At 37.3% G+C, this 20,011-nt stretch overlaps 2 protein-coding genes across 4 annotated transcripts in view; both read left to right on the top strand.

Annotated features, from left to right (window-relative positions):
* The first annotated feature begins 260 nt into the window (after positions 1–260).
* LOC110111382 (probable protein-S-isoprenylcysteine O-methyltransferase) overlaps positions 261–20,011 on the top strand; it is a 34,343-nt gene continuing 14,592 nt past the window's right edge. Inside the window, exons 1-2 of one of the 3 annotated variants that reach the window (XM_020843232.2) lie at positions 261–535; positions 8,587–8,830. In XM_020843232.2, coding sequence (XP_020698891.1) covers positions 412–535; positions 8,587–8,830 — 368 coding nt within the window. In that variant the 5' untranslated portion in view covers positions 261–411. Of the gene's footprint in view, positions 536–1,562; positions 1,840–8,586; positions 8,831–20,011 lie in introns of those variants that run through there. The other 2 variants (XR_002304859.2, XM_020843226.2) reach the window with 2 other exon arrangements.
* The window catches only part of LOC110111400 (nifU-like protein 3, chloroplastic), a 37,814-nt gene continuing 32,873 nt past the window's right edge, over positions 15,071–20,011 (top strand). Inside the window, exon 1 of the mRNA XM_028698991.1 lies at positions 15,071–15,112. The gene's annotated coding sequence lies outside the window, so the exon portion shown is untranslated. The remainder of the gene's footprint in view (positions 15,113–20,011) is intronic.

Below are 20,011 nucleotides of genomic sequence, written 5' to 3'. Positions count from 1 at the left end.
CAAAAATAACTTGAACCAACACCTCAATCGCGCTCACCCGCATCGCCACTTTTGTATGTGCTCGTCGCCCCACCCGATAGATCATAAGTGCACTGTGCTTGCCACACCGCCTGATTGATGTGTTCGCCCATTGCGATCACCTGGGTCAGCGTGTCAAGTCAGGTCTGGAGCTGGTCGAGTTCGGGTTTTGATTTCTGATTAGTTAGTGTAATCGGTCAAGTTCAGATTAAATAAGTTGAGGGCGAATCAATTTCGGATTGTACCGAACCCGATCATAAAATGCATTTTGACACCTACTGAAACCAGGAGCAGGGTTCGGCAAACAGAAAACGCACTACTGAAACCCTAAACTCTAATCAACCCACTAAGAAGGGAATTGGTGCCTGGAGCCGAGAAATTCAGCCAGTGATTATGGAGCTCGGCTATGTTGGTCGAGTTCAGCTTTCGATCTTCACTTTAGCGATGATGTTCTTTCACGTCTCCGAATACTTGCTCGCGGTAGCCATCCATGGTCGATCCAACGTGTCCTGGAACTGTAAAGCTCGACTATTCATCTTCAACTTTTCATTTTATAAATAAATTTAAGCTTTTAGCCTGCTCAAGCCATTCTCAACTATTTAGTTTGATTCACCCAAAGGAGCTACACTTTGCCTCCTTCATGCAAGATTACCCATACGCTTCAATTAACGGTGCCAATTCAAGTTTTGAGTCAAAGGCTTTGTTTGGGACAGCTTTTTTGCTGCTTTTTAAACCAGCATTCTAGTACAAAATTTTTTAATTCAATATGCTTTTGAACTAAAAAATTGCTTTGACTAGTAGTAAGAAAGTTGTACCAAACGAAGCCTTAGGTATTTGACACAATTATCTTGACATCAATCTGTTTGCTCCGATTTATCATATTATTCAAAACTTTGAACTTGAACTCCTACAGGCTTTCAATGTGTTAAATTTAGGCTAATGAGTGACTTGAGTGTTGATCTAACCCATCATACTCAAACTACCTATTATTTGGGTCATAAGTTGGTACCCAAGCTTCAATATTGAAGAATAGGTGTTTAATGGCACATCAGCTTGAGCCCCTTCAAAAGGCTCAATTAGTGCAAATAAGCTTCATTGTAGCAAAGTATAAAATAAAAGAGGGCTGTGGTAGATCAAGGGTGTCAATATTTTATATGACATGAAAATATGATCCAAACTCGATTCAAAATTTTCGTGTTAGGATTAATCCGTTTGAAAAATGAGTTGGGGTCGGGTCTTGGATTCTTCGAGTTGGGTTCGTGTCAACTTGATAATCTGAAAGATACCAAAAATAACTTGAACCAACACCTCAATCGCGCTCACCCGCATCGCCACTTTTGTATGTGCTCGTCGCCCCACCCGATAGATCATAAGTGCACTGTGCTTGCCACACCGCCTGATTGATGTGTTCGCCCATTGCGATCACCTGGGTCAGCGTGTCAAGTCAGGTCTGGAGCTGGTCGAGTTCGGGTTTTGATTTCTGATTAGTTAGTGTAATCGGTCAAGTTCAGATTAAATAAGTTGAGGGCGAATCAATTTCGGATTGTACCGAACCCGATCATAAAATGCATTTTGACACCTACTGAAACCAGGAGCAGGGTTCGGCAAACAGAAAACGCACTACTGAAACCCTAAACTCTAATCAACCCACTAAGAAGGGAATTGGTGCCTGGAGCCGAGAAATTCAGCCAGTGATTATGGAGCTCGGCTATGTTGGTCGAGTTCAGCTTTCGATCTTCACTTTAGCGATGATGTTCTTTCACGTCTCCGAATACTTGCTCGCGGTAGCCATCCATGGTCGATCCAACGTGTCCTGGAACTGTAAAGCTCGACTATTCATCTTCAACTTTTCATTTTATAAATAAATTTAAGGAACTGATATTCATCTGTATTATTTTCATGCATATTTAGGCAAAATTAAATGGTATTCTCATATTTAGGTGAAATCTTCGACCGCTGTAGTTCTCAAAAGGGGGTTTGATTACTAAAAAAGAATATATATAGATTGTTTTTTTAGGATGATATGTGTCGTTGTTTGCAAGAATTAGAAAATAAAGTGCACTTTAATGTTAGTTAAGAATCTTATGTCTTTTTTCACACTAGGGGAAATTACAGGTAGGTATTTTTTTTCAATTATTCGTTTAATTTTAGTCGTCATGAAAAACAAGTTTGTAATTTGAGATATTCAGCATTGAATATGGTTTTTTGTTCTTTGCTGTTTTAGGGAGTTGGCCATCTTTCAGCATGATAAAGAGAAATTTTCTTTATTGCCTATTGAATAACTTAAGTTTATGAAAAAAATAAGCGAGCTTCTATCAAGTGAAAACCAGCTATTTAATGAAATAATCTTATGAATTGGGAGTTGTCTTGTTTTTATCAAGCCCACACCTATTCAAGCAGCCATGCATATCCTCCCCCTCATGATTATTAATGCTCCATGGTAATTGAGATTACCCTACCTTGGAGCAACAATACGAAAGCAAGAAAGTAAGAAAATTGAAGGCAATGATTTTCAAGGAACAAGTCTTCATTTGCCATTTTGATGGGTATTTAGGGCCAGATTGTGATGGGCATCATTGAAGTAAGAATGGCTAGGTATAATGGAAGGTGATCTGCTACTTATAAGAAGCACAAATTTACTGACCCAAAATTGCTAATATGCTTTTGAAGACAATTAACTATGAATTAATCTCTTATCGCTCATTTAGAAGCCTACTTAATATATTTTCTCAAGCTCAACTTTTTCCACTTGCCGCCTTTGAAGTACCCATGGCCTCACATCCTCTGAGGTCTTGACTCCATCTTGTGCCTTCCAAGGTAATGAAACTGAGCATCCCTTGCAATAACTTTACCTAACCCTATCCCTTAGCCATAGGAATGCAAGCCTAGCCACCACATTGCTTCCTTCTATCTCAAGCTTATACCGGCCATTCTCGCCATCATTCCTAGCACCGACAACCTTCTTCTGCACTCTCCTTGTGATGTCAATGCCTCTTGGCGTCTTCATCCCAACCATCCCTTAAGTGTTATCCATCTATAATGTGGGAAGTCTCCCTTGCTAGGTGATGGGGACATCAGAGCATGGAAAGTGCATCAGAGGCATAGCTGTCGATCTACGGCCACGATCGAGTCGATGTAGTTTTGAGTCATTTTCATGTATTTGTCTTTTATTATGTTATTTGTCTTTTATTATTTATGTTTTAATTGTTTTCCCGTTTTACCCCTTAAGGGAGGTTGTATGTAAGCCATGAGGGTATTGTCGTCTTTCTTATTTTGAGTTCTTTTTGTACGAGGCTATTTATAGCCCTCATGTTGCTCTTCTAAGAATGAATGAATGTTAAGAATTTTTCCACTATTTGAGTTCTATGTGAGATCTTGAGCGTGTTTGAAGAGAGAGAGATCCCTAGGAGAGGAAGGTCGTATCACCCACCAATATTGGAGACGGCCGGGTTCGTGGTTCGTTCTATTACTTCATCTTTCTCATCTCCCCTTCCTACACCACTGGCCACCTCCCCTCGCACCACCCCAAGCCGCTGGCCTAAGGCATCACCAAATTCCTTACCGCCGGCCACCCAATTCCCCACACCTCCTCTCTCACCCGACCACCACATCTCCCAAATCCACCCTCAATCTCCACCTAACCGCCAGCCTCTCTTTCCCACCTTGCCTCCAACTTTCCAATCTCCACTTGAATAGTTTCCTTCCTTGCTTAACCCCCTTTGGAAAAGTTATTTACTTTTAATTAATTAATTCAAATTTGAAATTTGACACCTTTCCTAAAATAGAGTCCTATTTTAGGAAAGTTTCTAAAATCAAGTTTAAATTAATTTAATTTGGATTGGATTTTTAATTCCATCATAATTAGTAAATCCCAATGAGGAAAGCATTGCATTGGATTTAAATTTTCCCCCAAGCCCTCATAATGCCGCCGGCCCCCCTAGATGGATTATTTGGAATTTCTTTCCAAAACTCCAAATCCCCCCTCTTGGAAAGATTTTAAAAAAACCCCACCTCCTTTTGGCCGAATTCCTCCAACTATTTAATTTATTTCCATTAGAGAAGTTCTCCAATTTGAAATCAATTAGTATCCTCCCATCTCTTCTACCCGCCCCCTAGCTTGCTTCCAATCCCCTCTCTCCTTGCCATTAATTCCCCTCTCTTTGGAATAATTTCAAATTCCAAACCCCTAAATCCTCCACACTCAAATCTGAAATTCAAACTTCATATTTTGATTATTCTCCTCCTCTAACCTAACTCTAATGCCAACGTGTGGCTCCCCACCTATGGCCGGCTATCTCTTCCCCTCTTCCCCTTTGGAATTTGCATGATGAGGTCCTCTCTCCATAGGAACCTTCAAGGAAGTAGCAACCGTCGTCTTCAACACATCAAGTCTTGAGAGAATTTCCTCCTCTCTAGTTGAGATTTCAAGGAATATAACGACGATCGCCTTCAACACCTCAACTTTGAGAGAAACGTCTCTCTCTAGGTAAATCACGACAAGGGTGGACTTCTTCCCCTTTCAATTATTTTCCTAATCCCCTAATCTTGTAGGTGATGACGATTCACAAGGAGTCGTGCTTCACCTTTGCCTAAGCTTAGTAAACGTAGGGTTTTTGTTTCATCATTGCCCAAAACATAGTAAACGTAGGATTGAGTGCACTTTTTTATTATGCTTCTAATCTTATTGTTAGATTAGGGATTTTGTTGAAAACTATTTACTTAGCATGGTTGTTGAATTTCTATCTTGTTTTGATTTTTCCAAGTGTTTGGCAAGCGGCTTAGCCTAAACGTAGGCACCCCTCTCTTGTTTTATTATATCGTTTGGATTGCTAATAGTTTTAATCTTATTTGCTTAATTCAAGAAATCGTGCAATTTCATTATCACATACATTTAAAACATTTTAGTTCTGCATCACTAGGCCTCCTCCTATGGCATCTCTATTGCTTGTTATTGGTTTGCCCGATGCAGTGGGGTCTCAGCCAAGGTTGATGGTGATGATTCTCGTTCTTTCGCTAATGCATTGCGTGGTGGTCAGAAGCAACCTTTCCTCCACCTCCGCTCATCTTCCAAACTCATTTCAGCAACTTTAATGGGCAACCTCTCTTGCCTTCTCTTGCTTTCTTCAATTTAATGTAAACTAGTAATTATGTTCCTACAAACATCCTTGAAAAAATAGGAAAGCATCTTCAATTTGTATTGATTGGTATGTTTTTGGCTTGGCACCCTTTTGCTGCAATGCATTAGGAATTATGTTTCAAAGAGTTAGCTTTTGGGATAATTCTTGGTAGCTTTCATCATCCCCAAACGCATTGTTTTGAAGTTCATCACGTTGGAGGACTCTTGACCTAGTCAGCTAGATTTGTCAATTTGCGAGCTGTTTGGCCAAATTATATTTTCATTTTTATTAAAAGGTTGATTAAAATAGATGATTTTTAACTAGACTAAGTTGATGGCCTCCAATCTTTGAATCCTTCTTAGAAATTTTAGCCGCCCCTATTTGGATTTCATTCCCACACCTCAAGTTACACTTGTTCGATAAATTAATCGTTTACTCCATTGGTTCAATTTTTGGCACCCCTTTGCATGTTGATGTTGCAAATGCAAATGTGTCCAAGCCTTCAGTTTGCTCTTATATTGGTGAAAATTGATATTATTAAGAGTTTTTCTAATCTTATCTCAAGTGTTTCCTAGGATTGTGGTTTTTATTGGAAGAAGGTCGTTTAAAGAACATTTCATGATATTCACATTGTCACATTTTTGGCCATTTGCTTAGCTTATGCAAGAAAGCCTGTATTTTAGAATTGGGACTTCATAACTCAACCTTGTTGGAAACAATAGGATGGCATGATGCAGTTCAAGTTCACATCAATACTGAATGAAGCTTCTCGCCCTTCATCAACGATCATTCCAACTATCATGATGAATGGTCAAGGTGTTTCATCTATTGGATTTATTTTCCTTCGAATAATTTTCCTTCTCCAATCATGGAGGAATCTATTAATGCTCAAGAGGATCTAGTTAAGAATTCACCAATCTCTTAGCCACTACAGAGCACTAATCATAACTTTGATATTGTTGTTTGTTACAACGATAAAGAAAGTGATCAGGTGCTTTTGATCGACTCCCTTTCTACTAGTCAATCAAGCAGAATTAATACTTGTTCCCTCTTTCAAATATTGAAGAATTATTTCTTCTTTCGTTTGAAGTTGCTTCCTTGATTGCTCAAAATGCTAATCATAACCTCATCATATCAGATGACAAACCTCTCCAAAACTTAAATTTCTTCTTCCTTTCCCATGTCAAAAGACATGGCAGGGGTAAAAACAAACAATATATTGAAACTCTCAGACCTACTAGAACATCTGCTAAATTTTATGATAGATATAAACCTTCACAATGGAATACATACTACAATTGGAAGTTTTCTTCTCATATTTTTGCTTTCATGCATTTTTTCTTATGCATCTCTTTTTCCTATTTGACAATATGATAGACCGTCCGATTTGATTGAGGGGGAATTAGGAAGTTTCCTAATTAAGAGGGAACTATTTAGGAAGGTTCTTAATCAAAGGAGAATTGTTTAGGAAAATTTTTAATTTCATTTAGGAGGGAATTATTTAGGGTAAGAGATTTAATTTGAATTCAAAATCTAAGAGAAAATTATTTAGGGAAAAGGAGGAATTAAGGGGGGATTGTTTAGGAAAGTTTTAATTACAATTGGGAGGAAATTAATTATTAAAATAAATCTAATTTGAATTCAAATCTGAGAGGTATTTATTTAGGGAAATGGGGATGATTTGGGAGGAAATTATGGGAGCCTATTTAAGGTTAACTATGAGGTGATTTCAGATTATGTTTGGAGTTTGCTGAAGTTAGAATTTTTTAGCTTATTTGGGCTCTAGCCGGCAGCTAGGGATTTGGGAGAGCCGGATCTTCCTCTCAAATTGAAGATCCAACTGTATCTTGCTATTTTCTTTCATATATCTTGCAATAAAAAGAATTTGGCGTGTTCTTCCTAAATTTTTTTGTCGTTCTTTGATTTGGCTGAAATTGCATCCACTTCCTATCAAATTGGTATCAGAGTTGTTCGATCCAGGCACCCATGGCAGGAATAAAAGTAAAAGTAGTGGAAGGCGAGATTGGGCAATTGAAATCAGATTGTGTAGAAAAGACTTCAAATTTTAAGAAGCTATTTTCAGCCCTCCATGAGAAGATCGATGAAAAATTTGCCATCATCGAGGAAATGATAAAGAAGCTGCTAGAGGGCCAAACCAAACCGACAACATCGGAGGTGAGAGCATCGTTGACCAGACAAGAAAATGCGAGTAACTCTAATATAGGGATAATGAGGGGGAATCAGGAGGTGGAAATAGTGCGGGGAAGAAGAGGGGATGCCACTTTTGGAGCCACTTCCAAGGAGAGGAAAGGGTGAAGGAGAGGGGTTTTTGGTGGAACTGCAGAGTTTGGAAGAAAAAGAAGATGGGGAGAATATAGAAGCACCAGACATGGTTTAGCCACTATTACAGGAATATCAAGAGATGTTCCAACCAGTTCATGGGTTGCATCCTCCGCGGGAACATGAGCATGCTATCTTTTAGAACGATGGAGTCTCACATATCAGCGTTCGTCTGTACCATTCTCCCCAACTCCAGGAGGAGGAGATGGAGAGATTGATCAAGGAGATGCTGGAGGCAAGAATCACTCGATCTAGTGACAGTTTATTTTTAAGTCTGGTACTATTAGTTCAGTGCTTCAACAACAGTTTTCTTCGCTCCACCTTGAGGACAATGTTGCACTTTGGGAGGGGAGTATTGATAGACCGGCCAATTTGATTTGGAGGGAATTAGAAAGTTTCCTAATTAAGAGGGAGCTATTTAGGAAGGTTCTTAATTAAAAGGAAATTGTTTAGAAAAATTTTTAATTAATTTGGGAGGGAATTATCTAACACAAGAGATCTAATTTGAATTCAAAATCTAAGAGAGAATTATTTAGGGAAAAGGAGGAATTAAGGGGGGATTATTTAGGAAAATTTTAATTACAATTGGGAGGGAATTAATTATTTAATTTGAATTCAAATTTGAGAGAAATTTATTTACGGAAAGGGGGATGATTTGGGTGGGAATTATGAGAGCCTATTTAAGGCTAATTATGGGGTGATTTTAGATTATGATTGGAGTTTGCTGAAATTAGAATTTTTAGATTATTTGGGCTCTAGCCGGCAGCTAGGGATTTGGGAGAGCCGGATCTTCCTCTCGAATTGAAGATCCAACTGTATCTTGCTATCTTCTTTCATGTATCTTGCAATAAAAAGAGTTTGATGTGTTCTTCCTAATTTTTTTTGTCGTTCTTTGATTTTGCTGAAATTGCATCCACTTCCTATCACAATATTAGGTGTACTTTTGTAATTTTCAGCTTAAATGGAAGTTATTTTAATGCTTTTAAAAATATTATGAATCATGATAGTATATCCTATTTTATTTGAATGAAATTTTTTTAAGTCATCATTTGCTATTCTACACATTTTGTTAGATTTTATTTAATTGGTTTTTCTTTTTCTCATCTTGCAGCTTGTTTGATTAGCAAGCAATATATTATTGCTATGGTATTTGCATTGCTGGAATACTTCATAGAGATTTGTCTATTTCCAAAGCTTAAGGATCACTGGTGGATCAGCAATATTGGGCTAGTGATCGTGCTAGTAGGAGAGGTTATACGCAAAACTGGAATTCTAACTGCTGGCCGTTCTTTCACACACATCATCAGGGTTTATTATGTAGACCATCATGAGTTGATAACTTGGGGAATCTATAGGTAAAAATTGCTTAAGAATTACTTTAATGTTGTGTTCAAGGCTATTGTCACGTAATATTGTTATATGAACTTTAACATCACCATCTAAGATTCATTTATCTATGTTGTTGTCCTATTTAAAAGATAATTAAGTAAAAAATAAAATTAAAAACTTCTTAGCCCACAATCCCCCTCTCCATCGTATTCAAGCCCCACTCGAGCATGTTGCCCTCGCCTACTCAAATCAAGCATCATCCCCTCTCACGTAGGTTCTCGTTCTCTCCTTTTCACTCTCTCGTTCTCCCCTTCGGCTTCTACTGGATTCTTGCAATCCTTCGACGACAAAGTTGTGATAAAGTCACTCAGAAGCTCAATTAGAGGGCATCTACGAGACCCATTGCATGTGAAGGAGAAATTTGCATGAGTTTTCACTTGAAGAAGTACTTGATGAGATCAGTGACATGTGAAGAAACTAAGAAAATCAAGCAAGTGCTCATTGGAGAAGGTTCAAACAAGAAAGGAGGATAAATTGTTGAAGTCCCGAAGATCAGTAATTCTTTAATAAGAACTAGAAAGTTCCTAAAAAGTCAGAAACGAGGCTAACATTAACCTTGCCTCTGTCTGTGACATCCTTGTTCCCTTTTTCGGAGAATTTAGGACTATTGATCATTTCCTTTTCTTGCTTCGATCTTACTATAAGCCTTATTAGGGCTTCCATTTCTTTAATGAAAAAAAAAGGAAAAAAAGGGGAGCTGGTGGTGTAGGGGTTGAGGAAGCCTTCAAATGAACATCAAACTCTTATTACTGTACTATTTTGTTCAAAAAACATTTCTCTACTATCGATAGTGGGTCTTAGTAGTGTAAGGAAAACAACTCTCGTGCAATATGGCTATGAAGATGATATGACAAATGAATTTGATTTTAAAATGTGGACTTGTGTTCCAACAACTTGGATGTGGAAAGAGTTGTAGATGTGTTGGAATATCTTAAAATGAAGAGACTTGGTTGGGAGTTGATGAAATTCAAAGGATGGTCAGGTTCAAGGAACTTACCTCTGCTTGACGAGATGATCTGAGAATAAAAATGCATTAAAGTGGGTTCATATTTATAATTGGAAAAATGATCCATGTGGACCCCACCAAAATAAAGTACAAGTCATATACATGCGAGATATTTTAACCCATGAAACTCATAACCTGATCCGCAAACACAGACAAGTAGACAAAGTGCATGTAATAATGTACTTAAAATGCAAAGTCACGAGTGTGCTCTAATGATGGTACATTCATGTGAATAACTACCATGTTAGACACTTACATATCTCAAACAGTTACAATCATGTGAATGTTTTCGAAAGAAAGATGAAATGTTCAAATTTATTGCACATCATAGGTTTATGAATGCCTTAAATGACGCACATTAATTACTAAAAGGAAGCTCGTACACACCCGTAAACATACAATATACTTTGCAAATAAATTGTGCATGCCATGAACAAAATTTTTTCAAATGAGATAAAGCAATGCATTATTGCGCTTTACCTGTCATATAACTATTTTAATAATGTGTGCAAGTTGCATCAAATCACTAGTAGTAATTGTCCATGAGTTAACTAAATGTGTAGTGCTTGCATACTAATGAGAATGCCAAAGCACTGTGTAAGCGTACTTAAGATCATGCAAGTATGCAAGTGCATGCATAAGTGCATCAAAAATGTGCAAGCACATGCGCAAGTACATCAAAAAATGTGCAAGTGTATTAAATATTATATCAAGTGCACTATATGAATACATCAAGAAAACTGCAAATATGCAATGCAAATGCATTAGAAAAAAACTTGCACAACACATAGGACCATTGAAATCAATTTACTTGCATATACTCTAACCAAATACATTAAACTTCTAAATTTGATGTCCGAAAATGATATGCTAGTTAAAATAAGGAATGCAGTTAAATTTTATTTATCTCAAAATTATAAGTTCCAAATAGTGCATGATAAATCTTATTCTTGCAAATGAACGCCTGACTAAGAAACTCATAAAGGTTTTTGATTTTTAAGTTTGCATTAAGCCTTCTATACCTGTTTTATAAGGAACTCATCACAAATATACAAACTCTCGAGTTCATTGCTCCTATAGTAATTTACAATTAATATTTGAACTCAATCTTTTGTTAGTGAATGAATGCATCGGGCTTGTTATGTGATAAAAATGTACCCCTCAAACTTAAGGGAAAATTCTATAAGATGGTAGTGAGTCCTGCAATACTTTATGGTGCCAAATGTTGGCCATTAAAAGAGAAGTATAATACTAAGTTAAGTGTTGCAGAAAATATCAACAAGAGTACTTTTATTTCTCAAAATGCCCCAAAATTTCAAAGTTAATCATTAACAACTTAGAATCTAATAAAAAAATCAATATCCATTCGTATTTAAAAACATTTCAAGTGAAATCTTCCCCTTTTAAAATTTAAGGCAAAATTCATTCACTCTCCGCAATTGTTTATCGAGGGTGATGCATTTGAGAATGACCTCAGCTCATGTGGTCATTATCTTGTCAAGTGTATCGCTACGATTCATTCTCAAGTGATTTCTTGCCAGTAAGAACATTATATGTTTTCTCTAGTTGATGGTTTAGTCGCAAAATGACACCACTAGTAAATATTTATGATTGGGGTCCAATGATTGGATTGTTCATTAACTTAGTAACCCTGTGTCATGATGGGTTGACAAGATTTTCATGTTGGTAAATTTTAAATCCTATGCTTAACTGCTTCTCTATTATACGCTAAGCATTTAGCTTCTAACAACTAGCTTTAATCAAAAGTTCTCTCTCATGATCTAAGGGATAAATAATCATAGGAGGCTTATGTCTATGAGAAACTTTGAACCATATCATAAAGTTCTTTCTAAATGAGTGTGAAATTTTTAGGTAATGTCTTATCTTCAATCTAATTTGCTTTCCAAAAATTTGATCCAAAATATGTTTAACTCTCTCAACAGAGTCAAAGCACAAATATTTAGAGCCCACAGATATGCATCCTTATCAGTGTGTTGTTCACCCTGCTGATTCTTGCTTGGGTAACTGGGGGCATCTGCCATTTTAACTAGGGTGAGAAAATTTAATGAAAGAACTGTTTGTAAATATTGCTAAGAAGTACTACTTGTAAAGATAAGCATGTATGTGGTTTTTTTTTGCAACATATTTATATGTTACACTTGTATACATATCTCTCACATGGTCTTTTTTTTTTTCGTTGGCTGAAAACTCACACTCCACAGGCTATAGTATCAAGCATTTCATTACCAAGTATTCTTAAAAACGATTTACTATCACTGATTAGGATTATGTTTGACACATTTACTACTCAGATAGCTTTACTCCTTTTTTTCACTCTACTGACATTTTATACTGTATGCTAGTAGTAATGGAATGAAAAAATCTCATAGTTTAGCACCCAATTTTTTTCAATTTAGCAGTTTGATCTATTACTTATTATTCATGAACATTTATAAGATCTTTCCATTTAGTCATCATACATACACACACACACACACAAAGAAGAATCATCATTTTCCATCCAATTAAATTTTGATGTTATAATCTTCAAATACAAAATTAAAATCATCCATCCTCTTAGCATATTAAAACTAGTATCATGCATCATAGTCAAGTTGTTAGATTTTCTAGGTCACTAATTGGACGAGTCAAAATTTTTAAGTACATGACTTTGATTGACTGTGATATATATATATATATTTTTGTGTGCCTGTTTTTTTTTTTTTTTTTTTTTTATAAAATTTAAAGATAAGCCCCCAACATTAAAATAGTATTTTTATTATTTAAAAAAAATCTTCCCTTTAATTTTTAGATAAATTCAAGTTTAATGATTTGTTAGAAAATTCATTTTTTGTATAATTTCAAGTCAAAAATTAATTTTGTCGTAGATTTAAATTTACCTTCTTAAAACTCTTATAAATAAAATCTGTATGGTCTTTGTGGTAGGGTTATTTTGTTGTGCAAGTTAGGGGGACTACTTCTGAAAATTCCTTTTGGTTGGTTCATAGGTCTATAACAAGATTCCTAGTTCTTGATTGTGATTGAAGAAAATAGCGAGCTATTGTTGTAAAAAAATTGAGAATAAATTATGGAAAGAAAGAAAGAGGAGAAAAAAAATTTCATGTGGTCATGGAGTATTGTCTTAATGAGCGTTGAAAGCATAGTGATGCCTTAAATATTGTAATGACAAGGCATGCTGTAAGGAACCCTTCTGGAAACTTTGAAATAGAGAATGTTACTTAAATCTTCTTTGTTTATTCTTACTTGTATGATTCTTTCTATTGTTTGATTTAAGAGAGTTGGTCTTCTTTTGTGATGAGATTGGGTGTACTGGGTTTGTTGAAGTATAGTTTATTGTGCTTCTTTTATTTGTACACCTTTGTGGCTTCTCCATAATTATTCAGGTCTTCTCTCTCCCATCCAATGGATTAGGCGACTGTTTTAGATGAATCATGTAAATATTATGCTTGCTTGTAGTGTTTGATCTTATTGTTATTATTTTGTATGTTATTAATATTTGCTACTAGTAGGTACTTTAACTTAAAAGTTATGTTTTTCCCTTTTTTTTTTTTTTGGGGGGGGGGGGGGAGTTAACCACAGAACAAAACAAATAATAATGAGTATTTGAGCCATATTCTTCCTTTCAAGTGCGAGTAATGATTAGCGAAGCAAGATGCATGATTGAGAAGTTCAACTGTTCAAACTTTGCATTATGGAGGATGCAAAAGGAAGATTTGCTGTACAAAAAGAAGTTGTGTTTACCATTTGAAGGAATCACCAACACTGTTAGTAATAGAGCTTAATATGGAATATAATGCAATGATGTATGAAACTGATAAGTTTGATGGCTAAAAGGTTTTGGGCTTTTGAGGATCAAGATGCTAGGTGTGTTAATCCTGCTAGAATTTATGGAGGCACATACGGGGAATTCAACTATGCCAAAAGCTATGAGTAAAAACGATGAAAGATAATTTAAAAGATTTCCTAGCAACCCAATTATGTTTATGATGGGGACATCAGATCATGGAAAGTATATAAGAGACGTGACCGTCGATCTACGACCACGATTGCGTCGATCTATTTTTGAGTCCTCATATGTATTTGTTTTATTTATTTACTTTATGTATTTGTTTTAGTTTTATTTCTCTTTTTTACCTTTAAGGGTTTGTCATGTGTAAGTCCAAAGGGCTAAGTTGTCTTTTAGGGCTTAAGTTTTGATTTTCTATGCTTTCTAATCTCATTGTTAACCTAGGGATGCTATTGGAAATCTACTTAATTTGCATACATTGAAATTCTAATTGCTTTAGTGATCTTAGCTTTTAGTATATGATTTGGCCTAAGCTAAGCCACATCTCTTTTGTTTTCTATTTTCGTTTAGTGACTAACGTTTATAAATCTTAATTGCTCTTATTCAAAACGTGCAAGTTCTTATAGCATTCATTTAAATCATACCTAGTCCTGCATCAATTTAGTAGATGATGTTATGATGGGGGTCCTTGGAGAAAATAATAACGATAATCTGGCTTAAATGTAATCTTTGTAAAGCATCAAAATTCAAAAACATCTCTAATAAATTCAATCAAAAGCAACGAATTTATTTCTGACATATGCAAGGAGCTAAACTCACTACATTTTAGTGAATTTAGTTCCATTATCAAATATTTGAGAAATTGTTGTGATAATGATGAAGATCATGGTTTGTTACTCTTATGCTATTTGCTATATATATATATATATATATACACACACACACAAATATTTTTTTGACATCATGTTGTATGATAGAGATATTATAAACTTTAATTTTGTTAAAAATTCATTTATTTACAAAAATATATTTGCTAAAGCTTGAGAGTTGTTGACCTTTGGTATAAAGTCCAAAAGAACAAAGATTAAAATCCCGTAAATCATACCTCAAGACCATCTCCTCAAAATCTTGCCCGAATCTTCGGCCATTCGGCAGCCGTTCGCGTCTCTTCCCCGCTAATTTCCCGCAACGACAAGGCCTCGATCGGCAGATTTTGTTGACGCCTTTTAAAAGCCAAGCCGAGGGACAACATTCGCTACCTTTCTCCAACTGCCGAAGTCTCCCCATTTCAACAATCTCCCCTCGCCTCACCGAAATCAAGCCTCTGCCCCTTTTTTGGCCCCGAGTCCTCGCTTGTTCCTTCGCTCGATTCCGTCGCAGAGAGAGAGAGAGAAGAGAAGAAAGGAGAGAGACGAGAGAGAGAGAGAGAGAGAGGAGAGAGAGAGAGAGAAGGGGGAGAGGTAGATTCCCCTACCTGAAGCCGATAATCCCGTAGCCGGTAAGCTCCAAACCAAATTCCCGACCTCCCTGCCTGCCTCCATCACCTTCTCTGTCTGATCCCAACTCGAAGCCGCCGACGCCTACTTTCAGCCGCTCTCCACTCCTACGTACTTTTCCTTCCTGTTGAAATCAGAAGCAACCAACAGGAACTCGCCTTTGGCCGTGGAAGGTAACTTTCTCCCTTATACACGTCGTCGGTCCAAAATCCTGTAGACCCGCTGAACCGTGAGGGATGAAAGGGAAGAGAGGTTTGTAATTTTTGATTAAATTGATGTTGATTAATTTTAATCAAAATTAAATAATAATTATTATATTAAAAAATTTTAATTAGTCTGAAATAAAAATTTTATTTTTAATTTAATTATAATTAATTTTAATTAACTGAAATTATTAAAATTTATTATAATAAGTTTTAAGAAATGAATTATGACATGAATTTTCTATAACAGGCATATTACAATGTATAAAATGTGATTCTCACTCTCCAGCTATAGATATATAGCAGATATCTAGAGAGTTAGTCGCTTCCCAGTCCACAGTTAGCCGTGGCGCGTGTCTATTTATCGATATAGATAGTTACTCTAATTAATCAGTATTGATATATAGAGCTCTTTTTTGTGCCAATCGAAGGCGTGACGTACTGGGCATATCTTAAATGTGAGGTCTAGTATCACTCCTAGAATGATAGCACTTTCTCTTGCTGTTATTATTGTGGGTAGAGTGCAGGAAGTGCAGGTGCTATACACGCGTCTGAATGCCAGAGAGATTGCGCACCTGCCGAGCAAGAAGTCGCGCCGCGGAACATAAACCTTTAAAAAACTTTGAAAATACCTAAATTCCGGCGCTTGCGACGCGGCGACGACCAACTCATGCACGCTTTTCTTCTTAGCGGGTGAGAAAAGGGAATTTTGTTGTACTCGCACTAGGCGCGTGACGATGAGTGGCGCAGGTATACAGAAACCAGCCCAGGCCGGTGATATTTCTCAGTACACGCTCTCAGAGGGAGCGCACGCGTAACATGGGAAAACCAACTCATGCACGCTTTTTCTTCTAAGCGTGGTTGAGAAGGGAACCCCGGTGCGATGCACTACGGCGAGCGGGGTTCAAATATATACTTGCTTATTTTGACCGGTGCCCCGAAAAACCTCATGCACTGCCTTTCCTTTGGCGTGGTGGGGGAAATAAAAATTATTACGGGATAACAGACGCATCCAGGGTGTTTCATGGCACCACTGCATAAGGAGATGTTGAGAGATGGACGGGATTCCGAACTACAGAAATGTTGTTGGAAGTTCGGCTTTTCTCTAGCGTGGGGGGAGGCTCCCAGTTTTCCCCGTTAATTTTCGCCCCCCTAAACGGGGAGTGAGCTGTAATGAAATAATACGCGCCGTTCACCTGACTGTAGGAGGTGTGCTTGGCAATCGGGGATGATGACATAAAATCGTAGGGATATCTCGCGGAGCAGGTGAATGAGTAGATACCTATGAGTAAGAGTTGGAGCATGGGCTTATATTTCAACGATGAACACCGAGACGCAAGGTATGATTATTATATTGGCAGTTGCAGAGAGTAAATATAATGTTATTGGATAGATGGAGTGAACTCGGACTTGAACTCTCTTACGAACACACAAGCAGTGGCTCTAATGAAGGGAGGCCTCTTCTTAAGGCTAACTATTAATATTGGACTAGAACTCTGAGATTGAAACAGAACTCAGACTGAATAACCTTGAACTATAGGAACTCAAAAATCAAAAATTTACGAACTTGAAAGAACAAAGTGACATGACTTGGACATATATAAACCAAACAAAATTTGAGTTGGACTACTCGTGGACATGAACTTGAACTAATAACAACATCAAGGGAGAAACGAACTTCTGGACTTGAAACAGATGAGGAAGAAACTTTGCAAGCTTGAAAACTTGACTTCTATAGAAACTGAACTATAAGTTCTGTAACTAACAAGGAGCTTGAAACCCAAAAGGAAGTTTCAATTGAATTTAAAATGAATTTGAATGTGATGAACAAATGCAACAGAAGAACTATACTTGAACTCAATCATAAAATGGCAAAGTGCTGAAACTTTAAATTATTTGAGATTGAGCAACTAATAATCATAAGTGGCAAAAGCATGAGCTAAACTTGAAATGTTTGAACCTCATTTCGCAATATAGCACAAGGTAAAAATTGGGGTCTATGATTCTCAAACATGCATTATAATGATGCATGATTCTCAAATATATGAAGTGATTCATCCCAGGATTTAGTGGAGGATGAAATGCCTCATGAAAAATATTAGAGATACTAGTAATAATATCTCTATAATCGAGTATGTGAACATAGAAGCCTACATGGTTGTTCATATTCACTGTGCTAATATCGTGGCAAGCGTACATTCTCATTCTTACAAGCACAAAGGAAATGAATCAATCGCAACATCCAGCAGTCAACATCACTAAGCTAGTGAAGGGAGAATGAAAAATCCCTTACAAACAACTATGGGATACTTTGTGATCATTCATGATGATAATGGCATGCTTGAAGAAATACAAATAAGAAACTGGCCATCCACTCATAAGTACAACCGATTGAAATATGTAGAAGTGGAATAAGGTTTATACAAACATAGCCATACACTCGTATATTCGACAGATTCGTCCACAAAGGTGGTGAATGAAAGCCATGTAAAATCAAGGGAAGATACATATGATGCAATATACAATGAAAGAGCTTTTTATAGATTAAAGCAACATATATGCAGTAGGTTATAATATCCTCATTATGTCAACACCAATCAGCGTGCATGGAAGGGTTGGTGACAGATGCAACTCCTATAAACTAACTGTAGAAGACCATAGTGACCCAATAATGTTCACAAGCAAGTGGCAAAGAGTTTACAATAAATGCAAACACCTAACGGATCAAGGCAGGAGATTAGTTAGTTGCACCGTATGACGCCGCCTACAAAAGACAACAAATAGTGCACTGACAGTCCTACCTGTATTAAGCATAAGCGAATAACTCTAATTCAGAAGCTGCTGACGGCCACGCAACCGGATTCTGCACATTCGTAACAAGGACGAAGGCGTCTATCCAGCATACCCCGCACGTGCACCGTAGTTTGTATACACATAGGTACACTAAGGAAAATACAATCTCAAACCGCATGGGCCCTGGCGAGCATGTTATTGTACACACGTGACGTCTAGGGAAGCTGCGCGGGTCATAAGTGAATTCAGGTTCGGAACCGATCCTTCTATACGGGTTTCAATAGAAAGTCGAACCAGGGTTCGACCATAAGCCAAAATATAAAGTTGTGGCGATCCGGTATATTTGCTTTAAACATTCATATTAGGCTTCAAGGCCTACAGATCAATATGAATTCACTAATAAAGGGCACTGAAGCCCTACGAAACCCGATCCTTAGTCAATAGCTCAACCTATGTTGACAAGGTTCAGCTACAATGGAAATGACCCCAAAACACCCCGATGATGGCCGTGTTGATTGCTTATCCTCAACCGGAGGGGTTCCCCAAATAATTTTCAATGCCATCCAAGCTCCACAAAGTCCAAAATCTCAAAAAGAATCTCAAAAGTCCCAAAATATTTCTAAAATTGGAAATTCAATCATTAAATGCTTAAAGCAAAATCCATCCACCCTCCGCAACAGTCTTGCCGGGAATGGACAAATCAAAATTAACTTCAGCTCACAAAGAACCAAATGCCTAGTCGAAATATTTACTAGGATTCCATTCTCAAAAAAAAATCTGCATTGCCAGTAAAGGACGTGGTACGTGTCCTCTAACCGGCAGTTTTCGCCGCCAAATGGCACGCAGGTAATCGGTTTATGACCGGGGCCCTCTGAACTAAGTGTTTTGTCCGACAATATGGCACCACAGATAAGCGGTTTGGCCAGAGCTCTAATACGCTCCTTAATGGCGTTTAAATCCTTGAGATATGAATCAATAGGTATGATCGATATTGATACAAAAGCCCTTTGTTAAGCAAGGTGATTCAAATTGTCCCCTTAATAAACATTCACTCCCCGGTTACAAGGCCCCTGGACGAAGCAACCATGGCTGCCGGACATAGGATCTTCTGTCAGGTTGGGCTCGATACCTCCTTGAATAAGTAGACCAAGGGACCCACGTGGCCCCCGGGACGACGGAACATGGATCCTTGATCGGGTCCATCATCCATGTCCACCACTCCGCTTTAAGTACAAGATGGTGAAATTTCTATTTTTAAATATGAATCTCCAATCTTCCAAATACCCAAATCTCAATATTCTCAAATTTCCTAAACATGCTGCACTCATATGCCAGATATACATCGTTTCTCTACGTATCTGATTGATCGATCTAGCCTTAATCGAAAGTTCTCTCTGTTTTATCGGGAGGGGTAATTAACTATAGGGGCTTTGGCCTATAGGAAACCAGACTCAGATCATAAGTTTCCTCACAAAACGAGGGGCGAAAATCTTTCTGGGTGGTGTCTTATCTACAAAACCCATCTGCCTTCCAAAATTTACCTTGGAACTTTATTCAGCTAAAACTCCCCTCGCCGAATAAAAAGAAAAGCGGCGAGCGAGGCCGGGGCCCGTTTTCGGAGCCCACAATGAGCATATGAGATGAAAATCAGTTATAGAAATTGTTAGAAATATGGGAGACCCCTTTATGAAAAGGGGTTTTGCTTCTAGTTTAAAAAATTTTTTACGTTGCAGTACAGAATGTGTTGCTTCTATTATAAAAAAAAAAAAAAAAAAAAACCATATTAGGAGAGAGATTATCAAGCTTTAAAGAGGAGGAACAACATGTGAATGGCAAATATA

This window comes from Dendrobium catenatum, unplaced genomic scaffold (assembly GCF_001605985.2).
Source record: "Dendrobium catenatum unplaced genomic scaffold, ASM160598v2 fragScaff_scaffold_1199, whole genome shotgun sequence".
Classification (NCBI taxonomy): domain Eukaryota; kingdom Viridiplantae; phylum Streptophyta; class Magnoliopsida; order Asparagales; family Orchidaceae; genus Dendrobium; species Dendrobium catenatum.
The sequence above is the reverse complement of the archived record's forward strand: the minus strand, read 5'-3'. Positions and strand labels throughout refer to the sequence as shown.